This window comes from Panthera leo, chromosome B1 (assembly GCF_018350215.1).
Source record: "Panthera leo isolate Ple1 chromosome B1, P.leo_Ple1_pat1.1, whole genome shotgun sequence".
NCBI classification, from domain to species: domain Eukaryota; kingdom Metazoa; phylum Chordata; class Mammalia; order Carnivora; family Felidae; genus Panthera; species Panthera leo.
In genome coordinates, this window is record NC_056682.1 from 104,950,714 (window position 1) to 104,978,651 (window position 27,938).

At 39.0% G+C, this 27,938-nt stretch overlaps 1 protein-coding gene across 2 annotated transcripts in view; it reads left to right on the forward strand.

The window, feature by feature from the left end:
• The first annotated feature begins 369 nt into the window (after window positions 1–369).
• Window positions 370–27,938, forward strand: part of PRSS12 (serine protease 12) — a 76,012-nt gene continuing 48,443 nt past the window's right edge. The window contains exons 1-5 of one of the 2 annotated variants that reach the window (XM_042935638.1): window positions 370–515; window positions 623–1,181; window positions 13,658–13,796; window positions 16,019–16,197; window positions 20,629–20,779. In XM_042935638.1, coding sequence (XP_042791572.1) covers window positions 671–1,181; window positions 13,658–13,796; window positions 16,019–16,197; window positions 20,629–20,779 — 980 coding nt within the window. In that variant the 5' untranslated portion in view covers window positions 370–515; window positions 623–670. Of the gene's footprint in view, window positions 516–600; window positions 1,182–13,657; window positions 13,797–16,018; window positions 16,198–20,628; window positions 20,780–27,938 lie in introns of those variants that run through there. The other variant, XM_042935639.1, reaches the window with a different exon arrangement.

Sequence of the window (27,938 nt, forward strand, 5' to 3'; positions counted from 1 at the left end):
TTCTGAAGATTTAAAAACCAGGAAAACTAGACAAGGGCATGGGGGCATGGGGGTGGAGGAGAGACGGCTACAGGGACTGGTGCCAAGCTTGGGAGTCGCCAGACGCGGGGCTCTGGTCGTGTTGCCTGCCGGCCAGGGGCAGCCAAGACCTTCCCCCGCATTGTCACCCTCGGGCTTGGCTCCGGCACAGCGAGGCTGCGGCGGTGCCAGCAGCTGGTCTGGCCCGGACGGCGAGACGGCGACAGCCGGGAGCCCGGTAGGGGCCAAGCGGAGAGGTCCGGCTCCTGGGCGAGACTGCGCGTCCCGCGCCCGCAGCCAGGGGGCAGAGTTCCCGGGCTCTAGCCACCGCTGGCTACCTGGGGCTCAGGCCCCACCACTCCCGGCGGAGTCCGCGCCTTCTCTTTGCGAGTCTTCTGCACTAGCCTGGTCTCAGCGAGCTCAAAATTTCACGGCCCACTGTTGCTTCCGAGGGGCAGGAGCGGAGGCGCGTCGCGGGACCCGTGGCGGGAGGCGAGGTGGGGAGGGAAAGGCGGTCGGCACGCGGGGGGCGGGAGGGGACTCGAGTGGGGGATTCGAGGGACGCTGCAGCCCCGCCTCCGCCCCCTCCTCTCCTCCTCTTCAGAACCGGAGGAGCGGGGGAGCATGGACCAAACCCTGCTGCTCTGGCACCATGACGCTCGCCCGCTTCGTGGTGGCTCTGGTTTTAGGGGCGCTCCCCGAAGTGGTCGGCTTTGATCTAGTCCTCAGGTATCCCCTCCACCACCGTTATCGCCATTCGCTCCCTCCGGGTCCCCCGCACCCTTACTACCTTCCCACCCAGCAGCGGCAACAGAGAACGCCTCCGTCGCCCTCTCTCCCGCGCGTCCCGCGCGTCCCGCGCCCCCCGCCCGCGCCCCATGCCCAGCGCCTGCACGCCCTCCATGCCGGGCGCACGCCCGGGCCGCACCCCGGGGACTGCCCGGCCGGCGAGCCCTGGGTCAACGTGACGGACTTCGGCGCCCCGTGTCTGCTCTGGGCAGAGGTGCCACCCTTCCTCGAACGGTCGCCCCCGGCGAGCTGGGCTCAGCTGCGAGGGCAGCGCCACAACTTCTGCCGGAGCCCGGACGGTGCGGGCAGACCCTGGTGCTTCTATGGGAACGCCCACGGCAAGGTGGACTGGGGCTACTGCGACTGCAGACACGGTGAGTGGCCCCGGGGCAGCGGCGGCGGCAGCTCGGGACTGGCGGGGAGCCAGCCTGGCGTGCCGAGGGCTTTAGGTATTCCTTGAAGAGAGCGAGTGAGAGAGTGTGTGAGAGAGTTCGCGTTTGCATTGCCCGGCGGGATGGCTGGCTGCCGCGGAGGCACCGGCAAAGCGCACTGGTACCGTGACTTTAAATTAGCGAGGCGAGCTTTGTGTGTGAAGGTTGTCGTGAGGGTAGTTTTCGTGAGAGGTGCTGCACTCTGGGTTCCTGGATCCCGTCTCTGGCCACTGTGTGTGTTTGTGTGTGCGTGTTCGTCAGGTGGATGTGTGTTCTCTAGGGTAGTTTGCCGTGAGGGCGTTACCATATTTACAAGAAAGAGGCAAAGTAAGGGCGGAGATAAAGTTTCTAATTATTAGTTTTGGAAAGGGAAATATTAAATCTAATATACAACCAATAACTTTCCCCCCACCCCATAGACTCCGATTTGGAAGAATGTGATATATCTTTTTGCCTTTATTCTCACCACTGGCCTCTGTTTGAAAAAGTATGGCAAAGTCTCCTGGCCAGAATACAACTTGCCAAAGTGATGTTCAGTTCTGGGGCACAATATGGTAAATATGATTAGTGAGAGAAGAGAAAAGAAAGGAAAAAGAGATAGGAATAGTAACTATTTTAGGAAAGAAGCAACGTGACATAGTCAAATTAAGTTTTCAAGAATGCCATTTTTTTAGCTCCATATGTTATTTGTGGGCATTTGGGATTAGTTGGTGACATCAAGAGATAAAGTTGGTAAGATGTTTTGGTTTTATGGTATAATGATAACATATTAATAGGTTTAATGTAAGTGAATGATCTGCCTTTGAACAGTGCTTCATTTTGAATTGTTGAGGCTTTGTTTAATATTAGCTCGCACCCCCCCCCCCCCCCCCCCATTAATAGCTGGAAAGAAAAACTTCATGTCCTTCAAAGTTTGAATTTCCCTTCAAACATCTTTTTGGCAGCTCTCCATCTCAGCTATGGGGCAGGGATTTCATGAATTGGGATTCTGAAATATGTTGTACTTGGTACCTTTTGGAGGTGATTTGGAGGTTAGCTTTCATAGTGCCATTCTTTTCCTGCAGACATTTTTATTTATCTGAATTGCATTAGCTTTGAGTTAAAGGAAAGTGATAGGAAGGTTAAGATCAATTATCCTTCATCCTAGAGAATGAAGTCATTGCTATACTCGTGTTTCATGGACAGAATGCCAATGTGGCTATAAAAAAAATTGAGGTGATATCAGGCAAAGAGCCCCAGCATTGTCTCATTATTTACTGTAAGATTATTTGTGGTAAAATATCGTGTTTAGTAAACCTTGGAAATTTTTTTGCTTTCCTGCTATTGTACTATATTTCATATCTTTAAATGTATATTTAGGAAATATGTGTGTATATGTATATACTGAAACCTCTCTTTCTCTCTCTCTCTCTCTCTCTCTCTGTCTCTCTCTCTCTCTCTCTCTCTCTCTATATATATATATATATATATACTGAAAGAAAAGTGGAATTTAAAGTGAAAACACTATAGTGGTAAATTGCTCTCTGACACGTAACTCCTTTAACTTTATATTCCAAATGAGGACAGTAGGTTGTTCTTTGTTTCCCATCTTGTGTTGAATAGAAATTTAAATCTAACAGCAGCACAGACTCTGCGATGTTTTTATGTTCATAGCTAATTCTCACCAGACAGAATCCCAAACACTGCATAGTTGTATGTGTAGTACTTCCTGGGGCAAAGCAATTGAACACAAGAGAAACAAAAGAAACCACCCAAGATGGGAGATAAATGCCCCATGCAAAAAAGTACAGGAAAACAATTGGCTGTCTATGTAATAATTAATTACTTTCACAGACCCAGTCTTGATAACTGAAGCTTCCCATCCTGTCCTTTACCCCTTACGTTCTGATTAGGCATGATCCATACCTTCAAAATGACTGGCATTTTCTGAACTTTATGGCTTTCTGGTCTTGGTCCTACAATACCCTTCAGAGGGTGAACAAAGCTGTCATGAAGTAGTGAAAAGAATATGGATTTGTGCTTTAAAAAACACTTGTGTCTGTTTTGGCTCTGGCAGTAGTTGTGTAGTGTTGAGTAAGACTCTTAATTCCCAGAGTTTTGGTTTCCTTAGCTGCAGAAAAGCAGTTTTTGAATAGATTAATTCAAAGAACTTTTCCAGTTCTGAGCCTGTACCAAAATGACCTGGCCTGGTAACAGCTAGAATTTATTGAGCATTCACTCCGTGTTGGATGCTGGGCTAAGCAGGTTATATATTAGTTTTCTCATTTAATTCTCATAACAACATTAGAAGGTAGTGTCCATTTTCATGTCACAGCTCATTTTGCTCTGGTTCTTTAATTATATAAACATGTAGAAATATATGTGCTGTCTGATGACCCCATTTTTTGTAGCTTAAGGACTAGTCTAAAAGGAAAGAAAAAGTGAATTATTTTTGGTTCAATGCACATGATTTCCTGTATCTTATGATTTTAAGATGTCCAAAGTTTTTTTCTTTTTCTTAAAAAAAAAAAAAAAAAAAAACTAGAACAAAAGGAAAGAAAATTTATAGTAGTGAGATCCCTCCTTTAAAAAATAAACTGGAGGCCAGAGTCACGTATCCAGTTGCATTGAGAGAAATGAGGAAGTTGGTGCCTTCAAGGTAGAAATTTGGTCTAAGCCTAGTTGAAGGGGCGCTGGGGGGATCGCAGGTGAGCTAGGGCAGGGTGTGGAAATACCAGTGGCTCAAATGTCTGGAGTGAGAAAGATGATGCCTGGGCCCTAATTGTATGAATTAGTAGTAAAGAATCGTTTGGTGAATTGGAATACCCTGAATCAGCCCAGGGAGTTTGTTCTCGTAATGAGTACCTAAGGGACTTGTTAAAATGCAGATACCTAGGCTCTAGCCTTCAGAAACCCTGATTGAGCAATCCTTCCATCTGTCTCAGGGATGTGCTTTTTCTACTGAATGGTCAGGTCAAGGTGGTTTGGATGCTGAAGACCCTTTGTCACACTTGGGAAAACCAGAGGAGGACATCAGAACCCATCTAGAATGGAGTGGTGGGTGATTATGTAGACTGAGTCCATCATTCTGTGACTTAATTCTGCCAGGCATGGGATCAAGCAGACGCCATGCCTATCTATGGTAATTTTGTGTCATTCTAGGAAATAGCACCACGCTTTTTCATTTGACTAGTGTGGGGGTAATAACAACCTAGTTCACCAGAATATGAGTATTAACTGCATGTGAACTAGGTTGCTTTTATGTTTCTTTTTCAGTTTATTTTATTTATTTATTTATTTAAAATTTTAAAAAAAATGTTTATCTTTGAGAGAGAGGAAGAGATAAAGTGCGAGTGGGGAAGGGGCAGAGAGAGAGGGAGACACAGAATCTGAAGCAAGCTCCAGGCTCTGAGCTGTTCGAACCCACGAACCCCGCGATCATGACCTGAGTGGAAGTCGGACACTCAACTGACTGAGCCACCCAGGCGCCCCTATTTTTGTTTCAAGAGAAAGAATTAACAGGCAACTGATTCCTCCCAGTACCCTGCAGTAATTTAGAGCTTCCTGACTAGGAAGGCAAAATCACTTTCTAGTCATTGGTTGGCATGGCAGATGGGGAAATTTGATGCTGTGCTAATACTCTCTGTTACAAGCAGCTGAGTGGAACTCACCCATAGGTGACCGATGGCCGTTGGGTAAAACAGGTACTGTATATAATGATAATGCTCTAATAATTGAGATTTTACCAGAAAGAATGATGCATAGATCTGACTTTTTGTCATGTCATCATGCTAAGCTGTTCATATGCACGTACCCACTCCAGTCTCCTGATTGAAACGGAGGCAGCAGACTTGCGGGACAATTGTTTACAGGCTGTACTCTTTGAAGTCCATCTGGTGTTTGAAATGATTGTTAATTAAAAAGTTGGCTGAAAGCTGTCCCTTGCATTTAAAAAAAAAATGCTGCATCTTGATTCTATGTAACAGGTTCTGAAAAACATTAGCAATACCAAATTTGATACATTTCCTGGCTGGATTTTAAATTTTGAGCTCAGTCTGTTCTTCAGGATAAGGCAGATATAAAATGCTTTGATTTGGGGCATTATCTGACTATTAGAGTGAAGATTTTTTTTTTTAAGAAGAAAATAAGACATCCATTGCTATTGCCTTTTATGAATGATTATCTCGAAGTGTATATACACATGTGGTCACTGTCTTTGAGTGTGCGTGTGTGTGTGTGTTAAGGTAATATTTGTAAAAGTGATTTGGTTCAAAATTGTGGAGGCAGACCTAAATATCCAGCAATAAGATACTACACAGAGGTCCCTTCATTTAATAGATACTAGGTAGTTTCTAAAGTGCCAATTGTAGGGGCGCCTGGGTGGCTCGTCGGTTAAGCGTCCGACTTCAGCTCAGGTCATGATCTCACGGTCCGTGAGTTCGAGCCCCGCATCAGGCTCTGTGCTGACAGCTCAGAGCCTGGAGCCTGTTTCAGATTCTGTGTCTCCCTCTCTCTCTGCTCCTCCCCTGTTCATGCTCTGTCTCTCTCTGTCTCAAAAATAAATAAACGTTAAAAAAAAAAAAAATTTTAAAGTGCTAATTGTAAAGATTACATATAAAAACTGGAAAAACGCTGATGATAATGTTAATGGGAAAAGATGGATACCAAATTTATATATATTATGACTATGAAAATAAATATGCCTTTAGAAGAGAAAACAAATTATAATTACAAACTTGGGTATGAATGTGGCTTGGATCAGTAAGGGTGGTTTTGATGGCAAAGAATAGAAAGCCCAATTCAAAATGACTGAAGCAATAAGGAGATTAATTGTTCATATTACAAAAAGTTGGGCTCCAACATTGTACAACTCTGTTTCTGTTGTTCTCTTGCCTCCTCTGTTCTCTAAATGTGGCTTTTATTGTTAGGCTAGTGGTTATTCCAGGCTTCATGTTGAGATAGGATAGCCTGCAGTAGAAAGAGAGGGCCCCTCCTCATGTAGGTCCCGTTGAAAGAGCAAGGAAACCTTCCTAGAATTCCCCCACAGACTTCCTCCTGTGTTTCATTGGCTAAGACTGGATCACATGTTCCTCTGGCACTCTCTAGAAGGGGAAATTCAGTTAACACAATTGCATAGTTTAATCAAGATTTACCTCTGAACACCTGGGGACTCTCCTACCAAGACAAAGTGAGATGGTTGTTGAGGAGAACCAACAGGGTCTGCTAAGAAGTATGGTTGGAGTTTGTCCCTCCATTTGGGAAACTTGACACTGTTAAAAAAAAATAGTAGTAAGTAGGAGTGCCTGGGTGGCTTATTAGGTAAAGCATCTGACTCTTGATTTCTGCTTGGGTTATGATCTCACCGTTCATGAGTTCAAACCCCACATTGGGCTCTGCGCTGACAGTACAGAGCCTGCTTTGGATTCTCTGTCTCCGTTTCTCTTTGCCTCTCCCTCACTTGTGCTTGTGCAATCTCTTTCAAAAATAAATGTTAAAAAAGTAGTAGTAATTTTAAAAATTGTGCTGTGAAATGTTACATTCATTTTTCAGCTGTATCTAGATGAATCACATTTAGACCCTGATTTGATTGAAAAAGCATATTTTCTTTTTTGCATATTTTAAGATGCAGTTTGCAGGTCTAGTAAATTTATGTCTGAAATGAATAATCCCATAATTGTTAAGAATATGGAAGTTAACTCAGTTGCTTGGTAAACACTTTTAATTCTAATTTTTAAGCCTCCCCCATCCCTGAATTAACTTGTAAAGAAAGCTGTTCTCCGAAGTCTCTTCCTTTGGTCTGCATTGTAAACAGGCATTCAGTGCATCTATATTAGCAATTGATTTAGACTGCCTTGTATGTGATTGACGCCCTGTTGTCTAGAAAATCAGGAAATGTTTATTTTTTGCCTCTTATTATCTTACTTTTCTAGAGCCATCCCCCCTCACCCCTCCTCCCTTTTCTTCCTGCAAGTCAGCACAACAATATTAATAAAAAATTTATTATATGCAGAGCACTAAAGTAGTGAGATCCCCCCCCCCCCCCCCCCCCCCGCCCCACTACAAGATACAACCTCAGTACTTTTTATTAGGCTTACCAGAAGGACACAAAGAATGGAAAATGCCAATCCTTCTAACAAGGCAAAAGTAGATTTCATTAAATGTTTTGTGAGTTCACAGTAGGAGCAGCAATTACAACGATGAATAAGAAATCACCTGTATCCTCTGGTTGAGGACACCCACTCTCTGGTTGAGATGTCAGAAGAATACTAAGCATTTTCTTTACCTTTCCTGTGATACCTATTCTGGGAGACAGATAAGAGGATTACTACCAGGAGTAGTTTAATTTCATCACTCAGAACTGAACAATAAAATGCTAATACCCACACCATTGCTTATATATGAATAGTTCAGAGACACACAGTTGGTGAAATTTCCCTCTAGGGTTATCTATATATTGTTAGTATGTCATAATTAAACCATGGATAGAGTCTTCTTTTGCATAATACTGTGTAATATTTTAAATGAAGGAATAATTGAATTTCTGATAATCTCAATGTAAGTGAGTAGAATTGCTTATTGAAAGGATACTCTCATTGTTTTGATACTATCTCGTTTTGAATTAGACCAGATTTTTTTTTCTCAGCACTGAAGGTATCTACATGAATAATAAATGAACAACTAATATGAATTATAGATGTGATCTAATGGAGGTAGATATAGTTCAGTTGGATCTCAGTCCAGGGGAATGTTTCATATGTTAAAAGATGGATTTGATTTCATTTTGACATGGCATGATTTGAATAAAATCTATTTCACAATGCTAAAGCCAGTTATGGGTGAATACAATTATAAGCAAAAATAGTATACCTTAGTACTATCAAATAGGGTATAGGATGAAAATAACATCAAAATTAAACTTGCCTCCTGTACTGTACTTGAAAAATGCAACTAACAACCTCCCAATTCAGTTGTTTCTAGGCAATGTGGATTTTTTTGTATATTTTATAATTAAGATAGGAAATGATCATTTAGTGTATTTCCCAAGGGTTGCATTTGGTATAAGACATAGGATTATGTTTAATTCATTTGTGAAATACATGTACTAAACCGTCCAACATGTAATGGGGCTTTTTTCTTCTGAATGGTTCATTAACTGAACTTTCTCTATGACTTCAGCATTAAGTATACTTTGTGTCAAAGATCTGAGCAATAACTTGATGTCATCAGCATGCATTCTTTCTGATTCCACCAGAACAATAGCAATGACTAAAATGAATTATTTTGTGCTTCTGTGAAGTTCAGTAATAGATGAGAAAGGATTTGTATGATAATAGTAATTTTATTTTGTTCATTTTTTGAGTTGTGATTTTAAGAGATGTAAAAATATTTATTATTAATTCTATTCAGAAAACACTACTTCCTTTTTTTTTTGCTGTTTTTTCTTTCTCTTCAAACAAGCGAATGCCATTCTCTAAGTACATGTTAGTTAACTAAATAAGCATATCTTGTCATTTGGTTTATTTTGGAATGAGCTGGACTTACAGAACAAAGATCACTGACCCACTTGGTTCCTTTCCTAATATTTCTTTTAGGTGTCCTTGAAGCATGGAGTATGAAAAGGGTGGTTTTGCTAGCTGTCCAAGGAGGGGTAATACCTTAAGGGCTCTATTAGTTTGCTAGAGCTGCTATGATGAGTACCACAACTGAGTGGGTTAAACAATAGAAATGTATTGTTTCACAGTTCTGGAGGCTTAAAGTCTGAGGTCAAGGTATCAGCAGGGCCACCTTTCCTCTGAAGACATCAGGGAAGGATCTTTTCCAGGGCTCTCTTAGCTTCTGAGAGTTCCATGGCTTGTCATACTGTAAACCCCATCTTCAGCTGTTATTCTCCTGCTGTGTGGGTCTCTGTGTCCAAATTCCTCCTTTTTATAAGAACACAGTCATACTAGATTAGAGACCACCCTTATGCCCTCATGTTAACTTCGTCATCAACAAAGACCTTATTTACAAATAAGGTCACATCTGTAGGTAGTGGAAGTTTTTGGGGGGGAATAGAATTCAACCCATCATAATAGCCTTAAAAATTGACAAACCAATGAAACGTATGAAGGGAATTTTAATCTAGTCACCTGTTTTCTGGAAGATTTTCTTGTGTCCATTGAGACTGATAAAATGGTTAAAGAGAATCCTTCTTTAATGTCTTTCCATTTGGGGAATTCTTGTGTTTAAAAAAAAATTTTTTTTAATTTTATTTTAAGTAAACTCTATTCCACAAGTGAGGCTCAAATTCATGACCCTCTGAGATTCAGAGTCTCATGCTGTGCTGACTGAGCCAACCAGGCACCCAAGGAATTCCTGGTTTTTAGCAAATTTTCCCATAAAGCAAATTTGAGCAACATGCATCTTTTATGCTCCCTTTCTTTTACAAAACTAGAGGCATAACTACATAGAAGAAAAATAAGAGTAAACTGAAATGACAATAGTTTCAACAGTTTTAGCAGGGAATTAAGATAGTAGAATTCTGAGCATTGTTGTACATTGGCACATTTCGCCTTTAGGTGATTGTAATACCAACAGACACTTAACTTTTTTTGAGGAGTGGGCAATCCATTTCATGAACTCCAGGGACACCTCTCCATGACATGATATCACACACAGCTTTACAGTTCCAGACTTCCTTCTAGTACTGGTTCAGTTTATAATTTCGTAGTGCCTGTTATAGTTGACCTAAAACCTCGGTTAAGACTTCAAAATTTAAATTATTATTAACACATTTTAAAAGTAGGAATATTTAGAATAGAATAGTTTCCATCAAATTGTCACTTGAGGGGCTTTAAGACTGGGCAGCCCATGTTGTACAGAGACTTTAGCTGAGACTGTGAGGAACATGGCAAAGTAGTTGGCTGGAGGAAGGGGAGTGTGAGGGAAGGAGGAGGGATCAATTTTAGGTAATAAAAGAACTTTATTATTAGGACAGCAGTATAAATGAGTTTACCAGGCTTTGACCTTTGTGGAGTGCTTCATTGTTCCATCCTATCTTATTTTTTTTTGTTGAGCTAAGGATATTTCCCTTTCTTCACTTTGTAATTGTTCACCTATGAATTTGTGCAGATGTATAGTCCTGCAAATTTGCACAACCCATGAAGTGGGTCCTCCACTGGAGGGCCAGCCTCAGATGTAGATCCCTGGAAAGTCACTTCTCTCCTGTTGGCAGTGTATAAAACTTCCTCAGGCTGTCTTACACTTCTGCCTGGCTAATTTATTCCCATAAAATGTTTGGTAGATTAGTTGCAGTATTTCAAATTAGAATAGAATATTTCAAATAGAATGGTGAAAGCCAACATGACATAATGCATAAAGTGCATTATGCAAAGAACATAAATGCACAGACATGAAAAAGACATAAGATGCAAAAACAAGGCAGGGTCTTTGCTCAGGTTCAGAGATGGTAGAAATGACAGGAATCTAGGAGATAGTTGGAAACAGAGGAACAGTAGGAAGGATGGGAACTGAGGAAATGGTCCTGTCAGTTGATTTGGTCCAAATCCTTATCATCCATAAATTGAGGGAAATGTGTTACATACATTTTTAAAGATTTTGACCACCTTAACCATTCTAAGAAAATAAATGAAGCAAGAACAGAGTAAAACCAAAACCCAATAAAAACTACTTATCTTAAATGTATGTCAATCTTTTATTATTTTGGAGCATGTATTATACTGATAGTTTTTAAAGTGCTCTTTCAAATAATTATTTGAAGAATTATGAACTGCATGGAATTATGTACCATTAACAACTACTCACTCTAATTCCAAAGTAGATAATTTCTCAGAACATTTTAGAAATTGTTATGGCCTTAAGAAAAGGATAAACTACTTTGAGGGCTGGGGGATGGAAGCACTACTGGAAAGGTGTGTGCCTTGCAAATGTTGGTGTTGGGAATGGATTCCAATGGAGAGGTCATTAGCCATTGACATGCAAATTGACTTTCCAGAATTGCAAATATTTGTATTCATTTGTTAAAGAGAAATTGGATGAACACTCCACATTTCTTGCCATGAAGCAGATACAGCTAAATGAATCCAGGCTTTCACAGCATGTTTGGAGAATCTGAGGAGTGATGGAGGAACTGATAGTTGACCTGGAAGCTGTTTCCAGCTCCGTCACTGCATTCTAATGATGTGATATACTTTATGCAGAGTTTTCTATGCCTTATCTCCAGATGCCTTAATCTTTAGATGTTATGTATGCATCATTTCTTATTGGTAGCTTTTTGGTGATTTAGGCAGTATATTACATTTTTTATGATTTTTTTTAACACGCACAAGTAGTATTCCAGTTTGTTTTCATTGCTAGAACTTTCTTCCAACCCTTTGACTCGAGTAATCTAGTGGAGGAGGATTAATAGATAATAGATTAATTTAAATATCATTTCAAATAATGTTTGTTTGAGGTGAGCAAGTGAATTCTTTGAGTTGAAATAAAATGCTGGCATTTGCAATATGCATAATATTATGTAGGTCTCTATGGAAGAGATTTTGTGATTAAAAAATCATTAAAGCTCAGTTAAACTTTTCAGACATATTTCTTTAAAAATGTTGTGCAGTTCACACTCTTCATTGAGCCAAACAGGGCTTCCTCCTGCTTAGTGAACTAAAGAGGTTTGGAATGTGTGAGTGATTAAGATTTATCTGCCATGTGAATGATCCACACCCATGCTCTCTCCTGAATAATCAGGATTTGGCAGTGTAATGTGTTCCTTCCATTTAATATTGTCTTAATATTGTTTGAATTAAATGACACTTTGTATTTATCATGAGAAATACAATATGTGTTTCTTAAATAGTTATATTTTTAAATGATGATGACTTGGAAAATAATAGTGGGAGATGCCTGGGCCCCTCCAAATGAAGTCAATGGGTAATTTGTGAATCTAATATTTTGGAAAAATTATTTTAAAGTCAGACTTTGAAACAACTTTGAAATATGCAAAATATGACAGTTTTTTGATAGAACTTAATTTCTTGATTTCTTTATCTGTGAAATGATAAGTGCTTCTATCTCTGCTTAAGTGCCCAACTTGTGGCCTCCCAGTAGCCACTTTGCAAACCAATGGCAATTAGAAGAGAAACCTGAATTCATCTACACTTTTTTTGTTTAAGTTTACTTATTTATTCTGAGGACACAGAGACAGTGCGAGCGGGGGAGGGGCAGAGAGGAGAGACAGAGAATTCCAAGCAGGTTCCCAGCTGTCAGCCCAGACACCTATGCTGGGCTCGAACTCATGAGACTGAGACCGTGAGATCATGACCTGAGCTGAAACCAAGAGTCAGACGCTCAACCAACTGAGCCCCCCAGGCACCCTGATCCATCCTCACTTTTATGGGATGTTATTTTTCCTGGGTGCTTGCATTTGTTTTTTTTTAAATTTTTTCTTAATGTTTATTTGTGAGAGAGAGAGAGAGAGAGAGAGACAGAGAGAGAGAGAGAGAGAGACAAAGCACAAGCAGGGGACGGGCAGAGAGAGGAAGACACAGAATCTCAAACAGGCTTCAGGCCCTGAGCTGTCAGCACGGAGCCCCATGCAGGGCTCGAACTCATGAACTGTGAGATCATGACCTGAGCAAAGTTGGTTGCTTAACCAGTTGAGCCACCCTGGTGCCCCATGAGGGTGCTCGCATTTTAATTTTGACTCTTCTCAAGACTGAAAAGAATGACTCAAGTCGTGATCTCTGCAGCAGCTGAGTGAAGATGGTGTGTAAGGGAAGGCAAATTTCCAGGGACACTCATTATACCAAACAATTCTACCTAGTGGCAGTTTTCCTAAGATTGACATTAGGCAATGTTTTTAGCACCACCACCTTTTTGAAATTATAGACATAATCTTTAGAATTTCATGACTACTGCTTGAAGTTAAAAGGGGCAGCAGCATTTTGCTCTTTAGTGATGAACAAATCCCATAGAAGGAATATATAACACAGTCAGTTACAACTAATTTGTAAATAGAGCACTGAATTTTGTTTCTCTGCTTCTTATCTATGACCTCATGTGAAGTGGAAGATGATACACAAATGATAAGCATTTTGTATGGGATATAATCCAATATTTGGGATGTAACATCAGACATTAGTCATACTCTTCCACATTGTCCCCTTTTAAAATGTAATTGGACTTTCTGTTTGCTTAGCTAAAGAAGAAAACAGAAGTAGTATTGACACCATGAAGTTAATTATCAAAAAAAAAATAAACTAAATAAAAAAGAATCTGCTAAACCCTCATTTAAAGAAAGAAGCGCATGCCATTAACATGGACACCGAATTGTTCTGACTGGATCTCTCACCACTTATGTGGGAAAATCATGTTAACTAAAGAATGGTGAAGTAATAATGTTCAGATGCTGATTTGCTATTGAGGGATTTTGGGATTCTTTTCCACTTCAGGGTCAGTACGACTTCGAGGTGGCAAAAATGAGTTTGAAGGCACAGTGGAAATCTATGCGAATGGAGTTTGGGGCACAGTGTGTAGCAGCCACTGGGATGATTCCGATGCATCAGTCATTTGTCACCAGCTGCAGCAGGGGTGAGTTCGCCCATCCTTGACCCCATCAGGCCGCTAATATTTGCAAATAATGGTGGGCACCCGTCACTGCTGTGGAAAGATGACGTCTTCCTTCCTTCTCATGTCCCTTATTCTCCCTTTTCACAAGAGTTATAAAGAAAGGGCCGCATGTGGAAGGAATGCTAACCAGGAAATATGCAAATGCTAAGTGGTCAAAAGTCAAAAGCGTCTTTTGCTCTTTGTCTTTAACATTAATTGTTTAGTCCTAGGAAATAAAGAATTTGATTCTGAGAATTGTAATTTCTCAGTAGCTCATGCAGCCCTAGACTGCTGTCATTTGCATTTAACTGTCTACTTTTAGCCATCCACAGCTTACATCTTTTTGTGCGTGAAGAAGGCGGTGTTTACCTGTGCTTCCATCCCGAAATGGGTAAGGGGTGATGTCCAGGCCTGGGGGTTCTGTGCTGAGGAGGTCCTGCTAGAGAATGGCTGCTTTCATCAGCCCCAGCAGTGCCCTGGTGACCGTGGGCTTCTTGGCTGCTCCAAGCGCTCTCTGTGAAACAGTCTGTACATTCCAACTTCCAACAGCCCTGGCACCTTTATGCCAATTGCCAGGGGATTTCACCAGGAGCAGAAGGCTCCATTTCGGAACACAAGGTTTTGCTTTTGTGGTTGCTCTTATTGTTCTGTTTTTGTGTCTCATTTATTTTTTTTCTAAGTACACATGCCAGATGTTTTTCTTGGCCTTTATCTCTAGAGATCTTTAGAAAGTGTGGAAAATATCTTGTTTTGAATAGACAGGTCCAAAAGACTGAAAGAAAATTTTGCAGTTTACAAATATTTTGGACTAATAATCAGTGAGTGGTAATATCTAATATGATGATAGAAATGAAAAGGTTAATCAACTGCAGTCAGATCAGTAAGAAATTTAATCTGCCCGCCTCCTCCTGTCTTCCCACTAGGAAGCTTTGCAAACAGAACTTCAGGTAAGGGGATCTGATTACTCTGATTACTTATATTATCTCTTAGTTGTCCTTTTATTTGATTATTATTATTAATAATCTCTACACCCAAAATAAGGCTTGAATTCACGACCCTGAGATCAAGAGTTGCATGCTCTTCTAACTGAGCCAGCCAGGTGCCCCTCAGTAGTCCATTTTGTAAAAAAGAATTGTACAATTAGATCAGAGCAGCTCAGAATTATTGCTATTAAGACATGTTCATATTTTTCTTAAATGTTTATTTGAGAGAGAGAGAGAGAGCACAAGTGCCCGTGAGCGGGAGAGGGGCAGACAGAAAGGGAGAGAGAGAATCCCAAGCAGGCTCCATGCTGTCAGCACAGAGTCCAAAGTGGGGGCTTGATCCCACGAACTGTGAGATCATGACCTGTGCTGAAACCAAGAGTCAGTGACTTAACTAACTGAGCCACCCAGGTGCCCTAAGACATATTCATATTTTTGATATATCCCGAATGTTTACTGTTTGGGTTGATGGAAGCTGTTGTATGGAGACAGTTCTAGAGATTACCCTGTTAATCAGATAAGCATTTAATCTTTTTAAAATTTAATATCAATTTGTAAATATTAGAAGTCACTTATAAAAGATGTAGATTAGGTGAGTTAAAGCAGAGCCCATCTGCATGTTATTATTTTATTCATTGGTTTCAAAGTCTTGCTAGCAAATACTATATATAAGGCTTTAAAAATTATGAATGATCACCTCTCTTGATATTATCTTGCTTACATGTAGTAATAATAATCATTTTGAAAATGCTGGCCTAAAATATTAGAGTAGGAAAGAATCTTTAAGCATCCAGACCCCTCCTTTTATACATCAGAAAACAGAGCTTACAGAAACTTGCAGCTTAGAGTAATTTGCAGCTGAGTCCAGACTAGAATCCAAGTCTCACGGAGCCACACGACACACTTCTACAAAATCACCAGGCTTTTCCTTAATATCTGTAGTATTTACCCATTTCCCCCTAAAATTAGCTATAGGTAGTAAAGGCACATGCATACCATTAGTCCTGTAAGATTGATTAAAAAGACTCATAAGTAATCAACCCAAATTTTGATCTCCTGAGTTTTGATTTGCTTGAAACTTATGTAGTTTTTTTTTCTTTGCTTTTCTTTTCCTTCCACATCCATCTTTATTGATTTCTTCGATTTTTAAAAATCTAAATACTTTGACAAAAAAAATTCACCTGTATTTGATAAACCTAACCTCAATCATTGTATTTCCAGAGGAAAAGGAGTAGCAAAACAAACCCCGTTTTCTGGACTGGGCCTTATTCCCATTTATTGGAGCAATGTCCGTTGCCGAGGAGATGAAGAAAATATACTGCTTTGTGAAAAAGACATCTGGCAGGGTGGGGTGTGTCCTCAGAAGATGGCAGCTGCTGTCACATGTAGCTTTTCCCATGGTAAAAAAAAAAAAAGCCTCTTTTTTTTACTTTCATTATGTTTTCAACAAAATTCCAGATGATAAAATTGTCTTCGTTAAACCATTTCCTAAAAGGGTTTAAATACAGACATAAGCCTGAATCATCATATTTTACAGTCAAATAGTCTTCAGTTAGGAGTGCGTCTAACATTCTGAATTCCATTTGACTTTCAAATGGTATCTCACTTTTAATGTGTTTTCTATTTTCTCTAATTTGTTTACAGAAATATTATATATGAAACATTTATTTTGCTAATGGAAAGTCATGATAGAATCAAGATGGAAAATCATCTTGAAATCAAATATAGAATACAGAAACTACAACAAAATATTGTCACTATATTTATAGGATAGAATATCATCATGGTACCATTATTCTCCTTTGAGTTGTAGACAGCACATTCCATAATATGGATAACTGCCTTGGATAAAGGCTCCTTCCAGGCACCACACCCTCGTCATGAGATGATGAACTGTATGGTTTCAGTGCACAAAAATATGCATATATTCATATGAACATAAGTAAAGGATGGACTAGCTGCTTTTCATGACGGCTGATGGGTTTTCTGGGGATCATATTTTAATTTTTTTTAATGTTTATTTTTGAAAGAGATACAGAGTGTGAGCAAGGGAAGGGCAGAGAAAGAGGGAGACAATCTGAAGCAGGCTCCAGGTTCCAACGTGTCTGCACAGAACTGGATGCAGGGCTTGAACTCACAAACCGTGAGATCATGACCTGAGCCGATGTTGGATGGTTAACCAACTGAGCCACCCACGTGCCCCTGGGGATCATGTTTTAATGATCTGACAAGCACACAGAAAATCATTTGAAAGAGAATTCAGTGAGGTAGTTGACTGTCACAGCACACTGTCACAGCATCCCTTCTTGCATTCTCCTTGGAGACGGAAGCATGATCAGATATCCCAGGTCCTAAAAAGCTAGCAGCCAGCCCAGGGCATTGGTTTCTGTTGGAGTACAAATATCAGGGGAAGAATGGAAAAATTTCTCACCACAAAAAAAAAACCACAGTCTCAATTTAAAGTAATTCCTATGAATTGGCTGGGAGAACTAGTTGGAAGATAGGGGACAGGTATGTGCTCAGAGAACCACAGTTCTTTTTTGAGTGGGCCAGGTGCGTGTTAAATCTTGGTGTTTTGTAAATTTTTCCTTTTCTTCCTTTGATTCTCCACTTTTGGGTAAGGCTGCTTTGGGCAGTGCATGTTTATGCATTGCTGCTTCAAGGATGATGTAAATTGGGCTCAATAATGCACTGCTTTTTGTAGATTATTACTTGTACTTTATGTTCAACCTGATTGGTAAAATGTTTAACATTTTTCAAATAGTGAAGTAAATAATATGTTGAAAACTAATTATTTTTCTTTCAGGATATCTATCTACTTAAGAGAATTCCTTCTTCTCTCTGTCATCTATCCACCTGTTTATACTCAGACTGCAAAGATAAATTTAAGGTCATTTATAAGCATCTATAAAAATGTAGGAGGTTGAGATAAATTAGCAATGAGAGTGAAAAAAGATCCAATGAGAATGAGAAAGGCTCAAATCAGCAAATGCTGAGTCTACTTCAAGGCACAGTGATAGATCATAAATACACTTTTTTTAGTTTGCAAATTACATTTAGTGTTTTGTCACCTAGTCTTTGTTGCTTTTCCAACACTTCCTAAGTAGGAGATTGGGTAGCAGTATTGGGTATAGGAAGTAGTAATCTTAATGAACATGTCTGGGAGTTTTATTTATCCATAAGTTAAACATGAGTCAACTACCTCATTGAATTCTCTTTCAAATGATTTTCTGTGTGCTTGTCGGGAGGATGTGGGATGTTGATGTCATTTGGTCTTTGAGCTTTTTTAATATTTTCACAGTTACTTATACAGCCAGAAAAATGCCCACATGTTTTAAAATAAAACATGACACACACACACAAAATAAGGTAATATGCCATATGGTTCTGGGTTGTAGGTGATTTTAAGTTTCCTCTTAAAAATTTTTGTTTTTCTGTTATCTCCAAGCTTACCACAGTGGCAGGGGGAGGGGAGGCAGGGGAGAATATAATAACTTAAAAAACTTACACATTTTTCCATCATTTTTTTCTATGTTTTCCAAGCTTTTTAAGGGAAAAATAAACATAATATGCAAATTTAAGTTTCTTACCACCAGTCAGCCATCAGTTAATTATAAGAAGCTAGTATACAATATTGAGAACATGTATATTTATTAAAACTATCTTTATCCTTTTACAAATTATAAGTACTAGTTGATTTATATAAATGAGCTATATTCTAAAGATCAGAATGAGTAAATACAAATATTCACTGGTCTGAATCTGTGCTGCAAAACTCAAGTATGATATTTGAATATAAATATGAATATCCCAATACCGTTTACAGACAGCTGCTTACACTATGGAGGAATTAGAAGACTATTTCATGTGGATAAATGATTAGCATTTGGCAAAAGCTGCAATTAAATTTCTGAATAGGGGCCCAGCCTATTCTGAACCTTTTACCATATTACATCCTTTATTCTGGAAAAATTATCCTGGCTTACTATTTCCCAAACACATTCACCTTTGTGCTTCTTTGTGCTTTTGCTCATCCTGTTCATTTTTCCTGAAATGCACTTACCCCATCTCTGACTTTTGAAATCCCATCCATCCACCTTGGCCCTCTTCAGATAACAGCTTCTTCAGAAGAGATTCCCAGACTACCTTGCTTCTGAATCCCTGGAGGTTCCTGATGATCTCTTCTCTGTACTCACTTTGTTCATGTCCTTAGGTAGTGAACTTCGTGAAGGTGGGGTCTGTCTAGTGCTCCTGTGAATGCCCTGCAGCCCTGCAGGTGCCTAATATCTGTTTGTTAAACAGAACTGAGTGAATGAATATTGCTAATTATTTTTCCATGTTTGGGATATTCTTTCTAGGTTTTTAGCTATCACTTGTCAGCCAGTCAGCCCACAGATATTCATTATGTGCCTTCTGTATGCCGGGAACCTGAGATACCCAGGTGAAAGAGAAAGGCACTATCTCTGTCCTCAGTTCTAGCTGTTAGGAGGCAGACAATTGACATGTAAACCAATAAATCAATGATAATTTTAGATAAAGTAAATACTCAGAAGGCAATACAGTGAAAAGTACCTTAAGGTACTTCATTAGCTAGGGTAGCCAGGGCAGGCCTTCTAAGCAAAGGACAATTCAGAGCTGAAAACTGAGGGACACAGCCAGGGGAGGATCTGTGGGAACATTATTTCAAGCAGAAGAATCAGGAAGTGTACAAACCCTAAGGTGGAAGTCAACTTCGAGTATTTTGAGGATAGAAGGATGAGGGCATCATATATATACCCTGGTGAAGGAGGCCAGGAGTAGAGAGAGATATTCAGGATAATGACAAGGGCTAGATCAGGGCACTGTGGACCATAATAAGGAATTTGCAATGAGAAACCTTTGGTAGTTCTTAGAAAATGAATATGAACTGATTCATATCCAAATGAATTCTCAATATTGTTTTTTACAGGTATTGGCCATAATGTTCACTACCTTGCTATAATGAGTTAGGTGTTAACTTCAACTTGATTTCTGCAAATATAAAAAAAGGGACCTGGGTGGCTCAGTCAGTTAAGCAACCTGACTCTTGATTTCAGCTCAGGTCATGACCCCAGATCGCGGGATCATGGGATTGAGCCCCATGTTGGGCTCTGCACTGAGTGTGGAGCCTGCTTGAGATTCTCTCTCTCCCTCTGCCCCTTGTTCTCTCTTTCTAAAATAATTTAAAAAATTACATGTTGATAATGCTCAAGTCACTGTAAATTAAAAAATCAGTGTCACTACTACAATATCATTAAAATCAAATGTGTTTCCAGTAAACTACAGTTTTGAGCGTGTTTTTTTCTGGTTTCTGAGGTTGTTGGGGGAAAAGTGAATTTAGACTACTTCCTCTTTTCTTTTAAATATTTTTTTTTAAAGTAATCTCTACACTAAGCGTGGAGCTCAAACTCACAACTCCGAGATCGAGAGTTGCTGGCTCTTCTGACTGAGTCAGCTGGGCACCCCTAGACTACTTCCTCTTAAGAGCTATTTAAATGAACATAATTCAATTTGGAGTACTTTTTTTTATTTTTATATATATATTTTTTCTTAAGTAACTCTACCCCCAATATGGGGCTTGAACTCACAACCCTGAGATCAAGAGTTGCATGCTAGGTGCCCCAGTTTGGAATATTTTAATTGGTCAAGAATACCATAATACATAATACACGTGCATGTGTATGTCCAAATACATGGCTTAATAAGTATGATTTAATTACTGAGAATGGCAAATAAATAGAATATATCTAATCTTATCAGTCAATGTTAATATGTTGGCCTAATTAATTTGTTTCTAATCTCACGCGGAACAGGCCCGGCGTTTCCCGTCATACGCCTCGTGGGTGGGAGCAGCGCCCGGGAAGGCCGAGTGGAGCTCTACCATGCTGGTCAGTGGGGGACTGTCTGTGATGACCAGTGGGATGAAGCAGATGCAGAAGTGATCTGCAGGCAGCTGGGCCTGAGGTTTGTTTTTATTCTTGTTTTTAAATTTTGGAATCTGTTATTTCCATACCCAGAGGCAGGTGCCATGTATTTAAATTGCACATTTCCTCAGAGGAATAGAAAAAGCCACCTGGTGATCTTTGTACTAGGCTGTAGGCTCCCTGAAGAAAATTTATGTGTACTTATAAGTCTCCCTGTCTGTGTCTGAATCCAATTGATTTTATACCCTAAGAATCTCAGCCTTTTACTACTGTTCATTAGTAGCCTTTACATTGCTCCTAGGTAATAACCAGCATCCTCAGTCACAGCAACTTACCGAAGTCATCTCATGAAACTGGTTGTTAGGCTTTGACTGAAGTTCGGTTCTTCTCCCCAAATATTATCTAAACTTTTGACTTTGCTTTCTTATTTGTTAGGTATGTGCTTAGGACAAAGGATGTTTATTAATGTGCAAGGAAAATAATTCCCACAGAAGGTGTGGAAATGAATGAAGCATATACAATAAAAACAGCAGTATGAAAATCAACATACCATGTTGCCCAAATTGTGATTATTCTGCAATAGCATGCTGTAATTTTGGATTTTTAATCTGTTTTTCTTTAGTGATTCTGAACATTGGTTTCACAAGCCTAAAAATTTCAAAATTGATACTTTACTTCAAGTTTGTAAATTTCATTTCGCACTTTGTGGGTGGTAGTGATGGGAGAGGCCTCTTGAGATCAAAGCTTCTCTGTTCATGTATCATTTTTTTTTTCAATTAAGCATAATCCTTGACAGTGAAGCATGATTTTTGAAACTTAAACCATTTATACTCATTTGTTTTGCAATTGATCCCCCTCTTTTTCAAAACTCTGTGTTTATACTGGAGCAATTTAAAGGAAAATATTGACATCTTAACATTTTCCCTTCTAGATACTTCAGTATGTATCTCTTAAAAGTAAGACCACTGTGCTACATGGCCAAATCAACATTATCACAACTAATATAATTGGTAATCATTCTTAACATTGCCTAATACCTCACACATTCAGTTTCCCGTGGTTCTCTCACAATGTCCTTGACCAACAGTTTATCTTAAGCAGAATTTAGTCCACGATCATGCAGTGCATCTGGATGTTGTGTACCTGAAGTCTCTTTGAATCTAGAACAGCCTCTTGTTATTCATGACACTGACTTGCGGAAGAGACAGAACCAGTTGTTCTGGGGAATGTCCTACCTTCTGGATTTGTCTCATTTCTTCTTGCTGGTGTCATTTAGTTTACTCCTCTGGCTCTTGTAATTCCTGAAATAGGAGGCTAGATCCAAATGCTTGATTAGATCAAAGCAAGTATTTTGGCCAGGAACCATCAAAAGGGATGTGTTCTCCTCTTGCATCACAGAACAACCAGGGGTCTTCCCCACTGCTGAGGCTAAGCTTGAGCACGAGCACTTGGTTAAGGTGTCATTAGCCCAGTCCTTCACTGTGAAGATACATAGTCCCCCTGTAACCAATTCTGGGACCTATCCGCTATTTCACCGTTTATGTGTGGGAAGGGAACAGCATGGCAAATCCTGTGTCTCTGGGTCTTATAATGATCCGTTTACTGTTAAGTTTACTGGTGTTAAGTTTACTGGTATGATCCTTTTCCTTGGGCGGGTCAGAAATAGGGCCAACTAGTTCCCTTTGAGAAAACTGCTATTAATCATTAAATTTTGAGACTAGGTTTTAAAAGTGTCCAGGTGTTGTTGGAGTCAACCCAGCATAAAATTATCAGCATGTGCCCTGTTCTCAAAACAACCTGGATTTGAGTCCTACTTCTGGAGATGAGAAGAGTTATAGAATATCTCTTGGTCAGATTCCCTCATCTATAACATATCTCCTAACATATTGGGGCTGTTGTCTAACACAGGTACTAGAGCAGTTAGCACATGTAACAAGTATATAATATACATCAGCTATCAAGGTCAGTCAAATTAGGGACCGTTATAGTTGAAAGATATTATCATTATTTTTAAAAATGTTTATTTATTTTTGAGAGAGAGAGACAGAGTACGAGTGGGGCGGGGCAGAGAGAGAGGGAGACCCAGAAGCCAAAGCAGGCTCCTGGCTCTGAGCTGTCAGCACCGAGCCCGACACAGGGCTCGAACTCACTAACTGTGAGATCATGATTGGATGCTCGACTGGACTGAGCCACCCAGGCGCCCCTAGTTGAAAGATATTATTAACATTCAAAGTGAACCAAGTATTTGGTGGCAAGATTATCAAACACTATTTTTCTATGCAGAACTTCTATTTAGTTAGCTGTTTTATGAATTAAAATATGAATTTCATATTTTAAAACATTCTAGGGTCTGTATGTGTATATTTACTGGGCTATCGCTTGTGTAATCATTGGTGTACTAATTGATTTTCATGTTAGTTACTAAAAACTTACATCTTTGCAAAAAATTTTAAGAACGTTAAGGGTATAGTAGTAGCATATTTAACATTACCAGTTGCAGTATGGATTACTCTGTATTTAAGCTATAAAGCTTTTTAATTATTAATATATTTCTCTGGGGAAGAGGCAGGTTTTATTGCATAGAAAAATGCAAAAAAATTTCACAGACACACTGTGAATGTTAATTATATTTATAGTCATAGAAATGACCCTAAAAATTTATGTTGAAATGTACAATTTTCTTGAGAGCCAAAAAGTTTTTTCACTTACATTTTTTCACATTACATTAAACAGGGACCATTTTGACAAACAATAGTCTATTGCATAGAAAGAATGTAGAGATGGAATCACCAGGAAGACTATATTAGCATTGAACGCATGTGAGGGTCATGTGTTTATATCTTTCTTGAGCATTAGCTTATTGCTATATTTAAAAAAAAAATGTTGATTTATTTATTTTGAGAGAGAGAGTGCAAGCGAGGGAGGAGCAGAGAAGAGGGAGAAAGAGAATCTGAAGCAGACTCCCTGCTGTCAGTGCAGAGCCCAACGTGGGCCTTGATCCCACAACCTTGAGGTCATGACCTGAACCGAAATCAAGAGTCGGATGTTTAACCCACTGAGCCAGGTGCCCTTATTGCTTTGTTTTGTATGAGGAGATTCATGTTTAGAAAAGTAAAAGAAAGGAAAAATATGTCCCAATATACAAGGCAGCAGAACTCCTCCACGAGCCTAGGCAACAAGCAACAATTCAGCTTGGTAGACATTTGTTTTTATTGTAAGTACTCTGAGGCCCTGAGCTGATATTGTTTGCTGGATTTCTTTCACTTGATTTAATAATTACCTCATAAGCTTGCATTAAAGCAGTATTCTGCAACTGTGCTTCCTTTAGAATCTGTTTTGCTTACTTAATGGCACAGCCCTCTCAGATGAAATAGTTTTTAATGGCACATGGTTGATAACAGCGTAATTGTTGCTTGTCTGGATTTATGATTTTTTCCTAAGCAAATTTCATCTCAGTCTTATTTGTTTGTTGAATTCCCAGAGGGAAACTACATCATGCCTCCCTGGAGTGGTAGTTACAATTTCTTTGCGAGACGCTGTTTTTGTTGACTTTCATCTTTTAATGGTGTCTGTAGAGTTTTTGGAGCTGGCAAGCTTCCTAAATACAAAAGAAATTACTGTACTTTTGATACTTCAATTTGATTAACTCACAGCTTGGAGAAAGATGAGGAACAGGAAAGGAGGCAGCCAGATGTCAGAAAGTTGACTTGAGAATGCATATGTACACAGTGAAGTTTCAGGTGGAGACATTTTAATCAGAATTCCTTTTGTGCAGTTAAAGTTAAAACATTTCCTGTGTCTTTCAAAACCCTTAAAAGCATATCTTAGAACTATGACATCATATTTTATTGTGTGGATATGCCATAATTTACATAGGAATTTAAAAATTGTGAACACATCTTTCTTAGGGTTTTATTTATTTATTTATTTTTGGCTATGAAATTATCTACAGAACAATTTTATTGAGTGATCAGAATAAAAATCTGGTACAAATTGCTTTTAAAAAATACTTCTTTCCTTTTTTTTATTTTACTGTTCATTAATTTTTTCACATTTTATAGATTTTACCATAAAGATAAACTTGGTACAGGGAGTTATTGAGCAGGAGAGAGACCTTGTCTAGCAGAAGAGGAAATTAGTCCCTCTGTGATTACCTGAAGCCCCAAAGTCATACTGTTAAATGAGAACTAGAATCTTGAGACTTATGGTTCCCACTGTAGAATTTTTTTCTTTCATGTTATAGTATTTGCAAAATAGCCAGGTGTTATTAAGAATAAATAGCAATATAGACCTGAAAGAAATAGGGAAGTCAAGAGATAAAGGTAAATTGTAGGGAGAAAATGATGATGACACATTTTAGATAGACTACATTTGAGGTGCCATAGATACCTCATTGAGAATGCCCCAAGAGGCTGTAAGATAGCAAAATGTTTCAGAGTTAGCTCTGTTTTTGCCAGACAAGTTTTACTATCCAGTGGTGGTATAACGCTGGGCAAATCACTTAATTTCTGGGCCTCAGTTTCCTCATCTGTATATGGGGATCATAATATGGGGTTGTAGGGAGGATTAAATGAGTTAATACATATAAAGCTGTTAGACCAGTGCCTGGCATGCAGTAATCATTCAGTGTACATCAAATATCACTATTGGAAAGGCAGGGGATTTGTTCTCCAGAGAGAAACCTAGGATATTGATCATTAAAGACGAGGTTTTTCACTCATAGGTTATAAGTGTCACACACTGATATTTGAAGTGAAAGGACTAATCTTTCATAACCTAACAAACAATAATCTTGCACAATAGAATTGCCCGACTCTATTTTGCATCTACTCAAAGTAGTAACTAAGCCTGGGGATTGAATTAGTTAGATGGTGCTATTTATTTGGTCTTTTTCTATGAAAACAAACTTCACACAAATACAATCAGATTAGCTAAATAGATTTAAGAATGTTTTGGATAAGGATCAGAGGTAGAATCAATTTAGTGTTTATTGGGCATTGCTGTTATGTAGGTCAAATAGCTTTACAGAAAAAACAACAACCTTGATTTATTAAATCAGTGTATTATATTAGAGCACCCCTATTCCACAAATTTATTCTGTGGTCAGAGGGTAAGAAAGTGGGCCACACTGGAAATTTTACTACAAATGAACTGCTGGGGGTTGGTGTGGGAATAATTTCCATAAGGGAAGGACAAAGAACACACAGCTTTATCGAATTCACGTGGCAATTATTTGACTTTAACAGTCCATGAGTTTTATGTTGCTTTTCCCAGTATTGCCCAATCTCTGTAAAAGCAGAGTCATCAGCTTCTTTGATGTTCCCTAAAAGCCAGCACAGTCGAGGACACCAGGAAATACTATGGGCTCTGAAGGAATATGTGTATATGTAAAATTCTTCTTAATTTTAATAAACTCGAAAATGAGCCAGAAAAACCTAGTGTGTGTTGCATTATAGTTTCCTGGTTCACATTTTTGTTGTTGTCATCAGATTTATTCAATTTTTTCTGACTAGTTTATTTCAATTAAACATTTTGTGATCATTAAAATAATATTTATAAATAATGGAAAATATGGAAATATATAAGGAAGATCATAAAACACCCAAGTAGTGTTTTAAGAGCATTTTATCATAGATGACTTTCCCCAGAGTCACGACTAGGGGGTTATTCCTCTGTATCTTGTGTTCTCCCTTAAGGAAGGGACGCAGTTCAGAGGCAACTAATCAGGCCTTTCGTTTTTCCCTAGGACCTCTATCACATAATCTTTAACATATTTGAAACACAGTATATTTCAGTTACTCTGCCCAGCCTATCTTGAATCACTCCCAGCTAATCATTAATTTAGGGTTGGTTTTGGAGTGGGGTGGGTAGGGAATAAAAAGACTTTAGTCTGTAACCTTTTAGCCTAAATATTGTACAAAAAATGATACTAATCTTTTAAATCTCTAAAAATATATGTTAGCTAAGAATGCATTCCTATTGTCTTAATTTGACCATTACCTGACCATTTGACCTGTCATTTGTTCAATAGCCATGAATATTTCTTCTGTGAATAGCCTGATCTTCTCCCTTCCCCTACTTTATGTTGGTTGTTTTGTCTTTCATTATAATGTAATTATAACATTATTATTAATTTCTAGGAGTTCTTTTCTTTGATTGCTGTTATATATTACAAATATTTCTTCCTGCTTGTTGGTTTGCCTTTTGACTATGATTATGGTGTGTTTTGCTATACAGTATTTAAATTTATATGTGGTTAAATTACACTTTTTTTAGTTTTTCTGACTTTTGGGTTTCTTATCTTGCTCAGGAAATCCTCTTTGTCCCAAGGTGATGTTATTCTTATACTATGGTCTTTATTTTATTCTAGTGACTTCTTAACCTTCCTTTCTCCTATCTTTCTTTCTTTCTTTCTTTCTTTCTTTCCTTTTAGTGTTTCTTTTTTTGAGAGAGAGAGAGAGAGAGAGAGAGAGAGAGAGGGAATGAGTTGGGGAGAGGCAGAGAGAGAGGGGGACAGAGGATCTGAAGTGGGCTCTGTGCTGACAGCAGAAAGCCCGATATGGGGCTCTAACTCATGAACCATGAGATCATGGCCTGAGCCAAATCAGACACTTAAATGACTGAACCACCCAGATGCCTCCTTCCTTCCTCCCTTCCTTCCTCCCTTCCTTCCTTCCTGTTCTTTCTTTCTTTCTTTCTTTCTTTCTTTCTTTCTTTCTTTCAATATTTACCTCTTTAAACCCTCTGAAATTTACGTTTTGCTTCTGAGTTGGGATCAAATTTTATATTCTTCCATATTTTATATTCTTCCATATTCCTTATAGCACCTAATCCTGGCTCAGTGAATTGTACCCATTGAAATTTTCTTCAGTAGATCTTTTTCTTTCCTGGCATTTATCCCAGGGCAATGATCCAAGGAGGCTGTTAATCTGCCTTTCTCCAAAGCTTTCCTATCTGGCTTCCCCATGACCTTCATCAGTCATCCTGTCTCCTCTGCCTGTGTTCTCCAACTTTCAGTGTTCTCTACATCAGCTTTCATATTTGCTTTCATTAATCTCTTTCCTTTAGAGCAAGGGTCAACAAACTTTTCCTGTGAAGGGCCAGATAGTAAGTACTTTAGACTTTGCAACTACTCAACTGTGCCTTTGTAGTACAAAGGCAGCCATAGATAGTAAGTTGGGAATGAGTGTGGCTTTGTT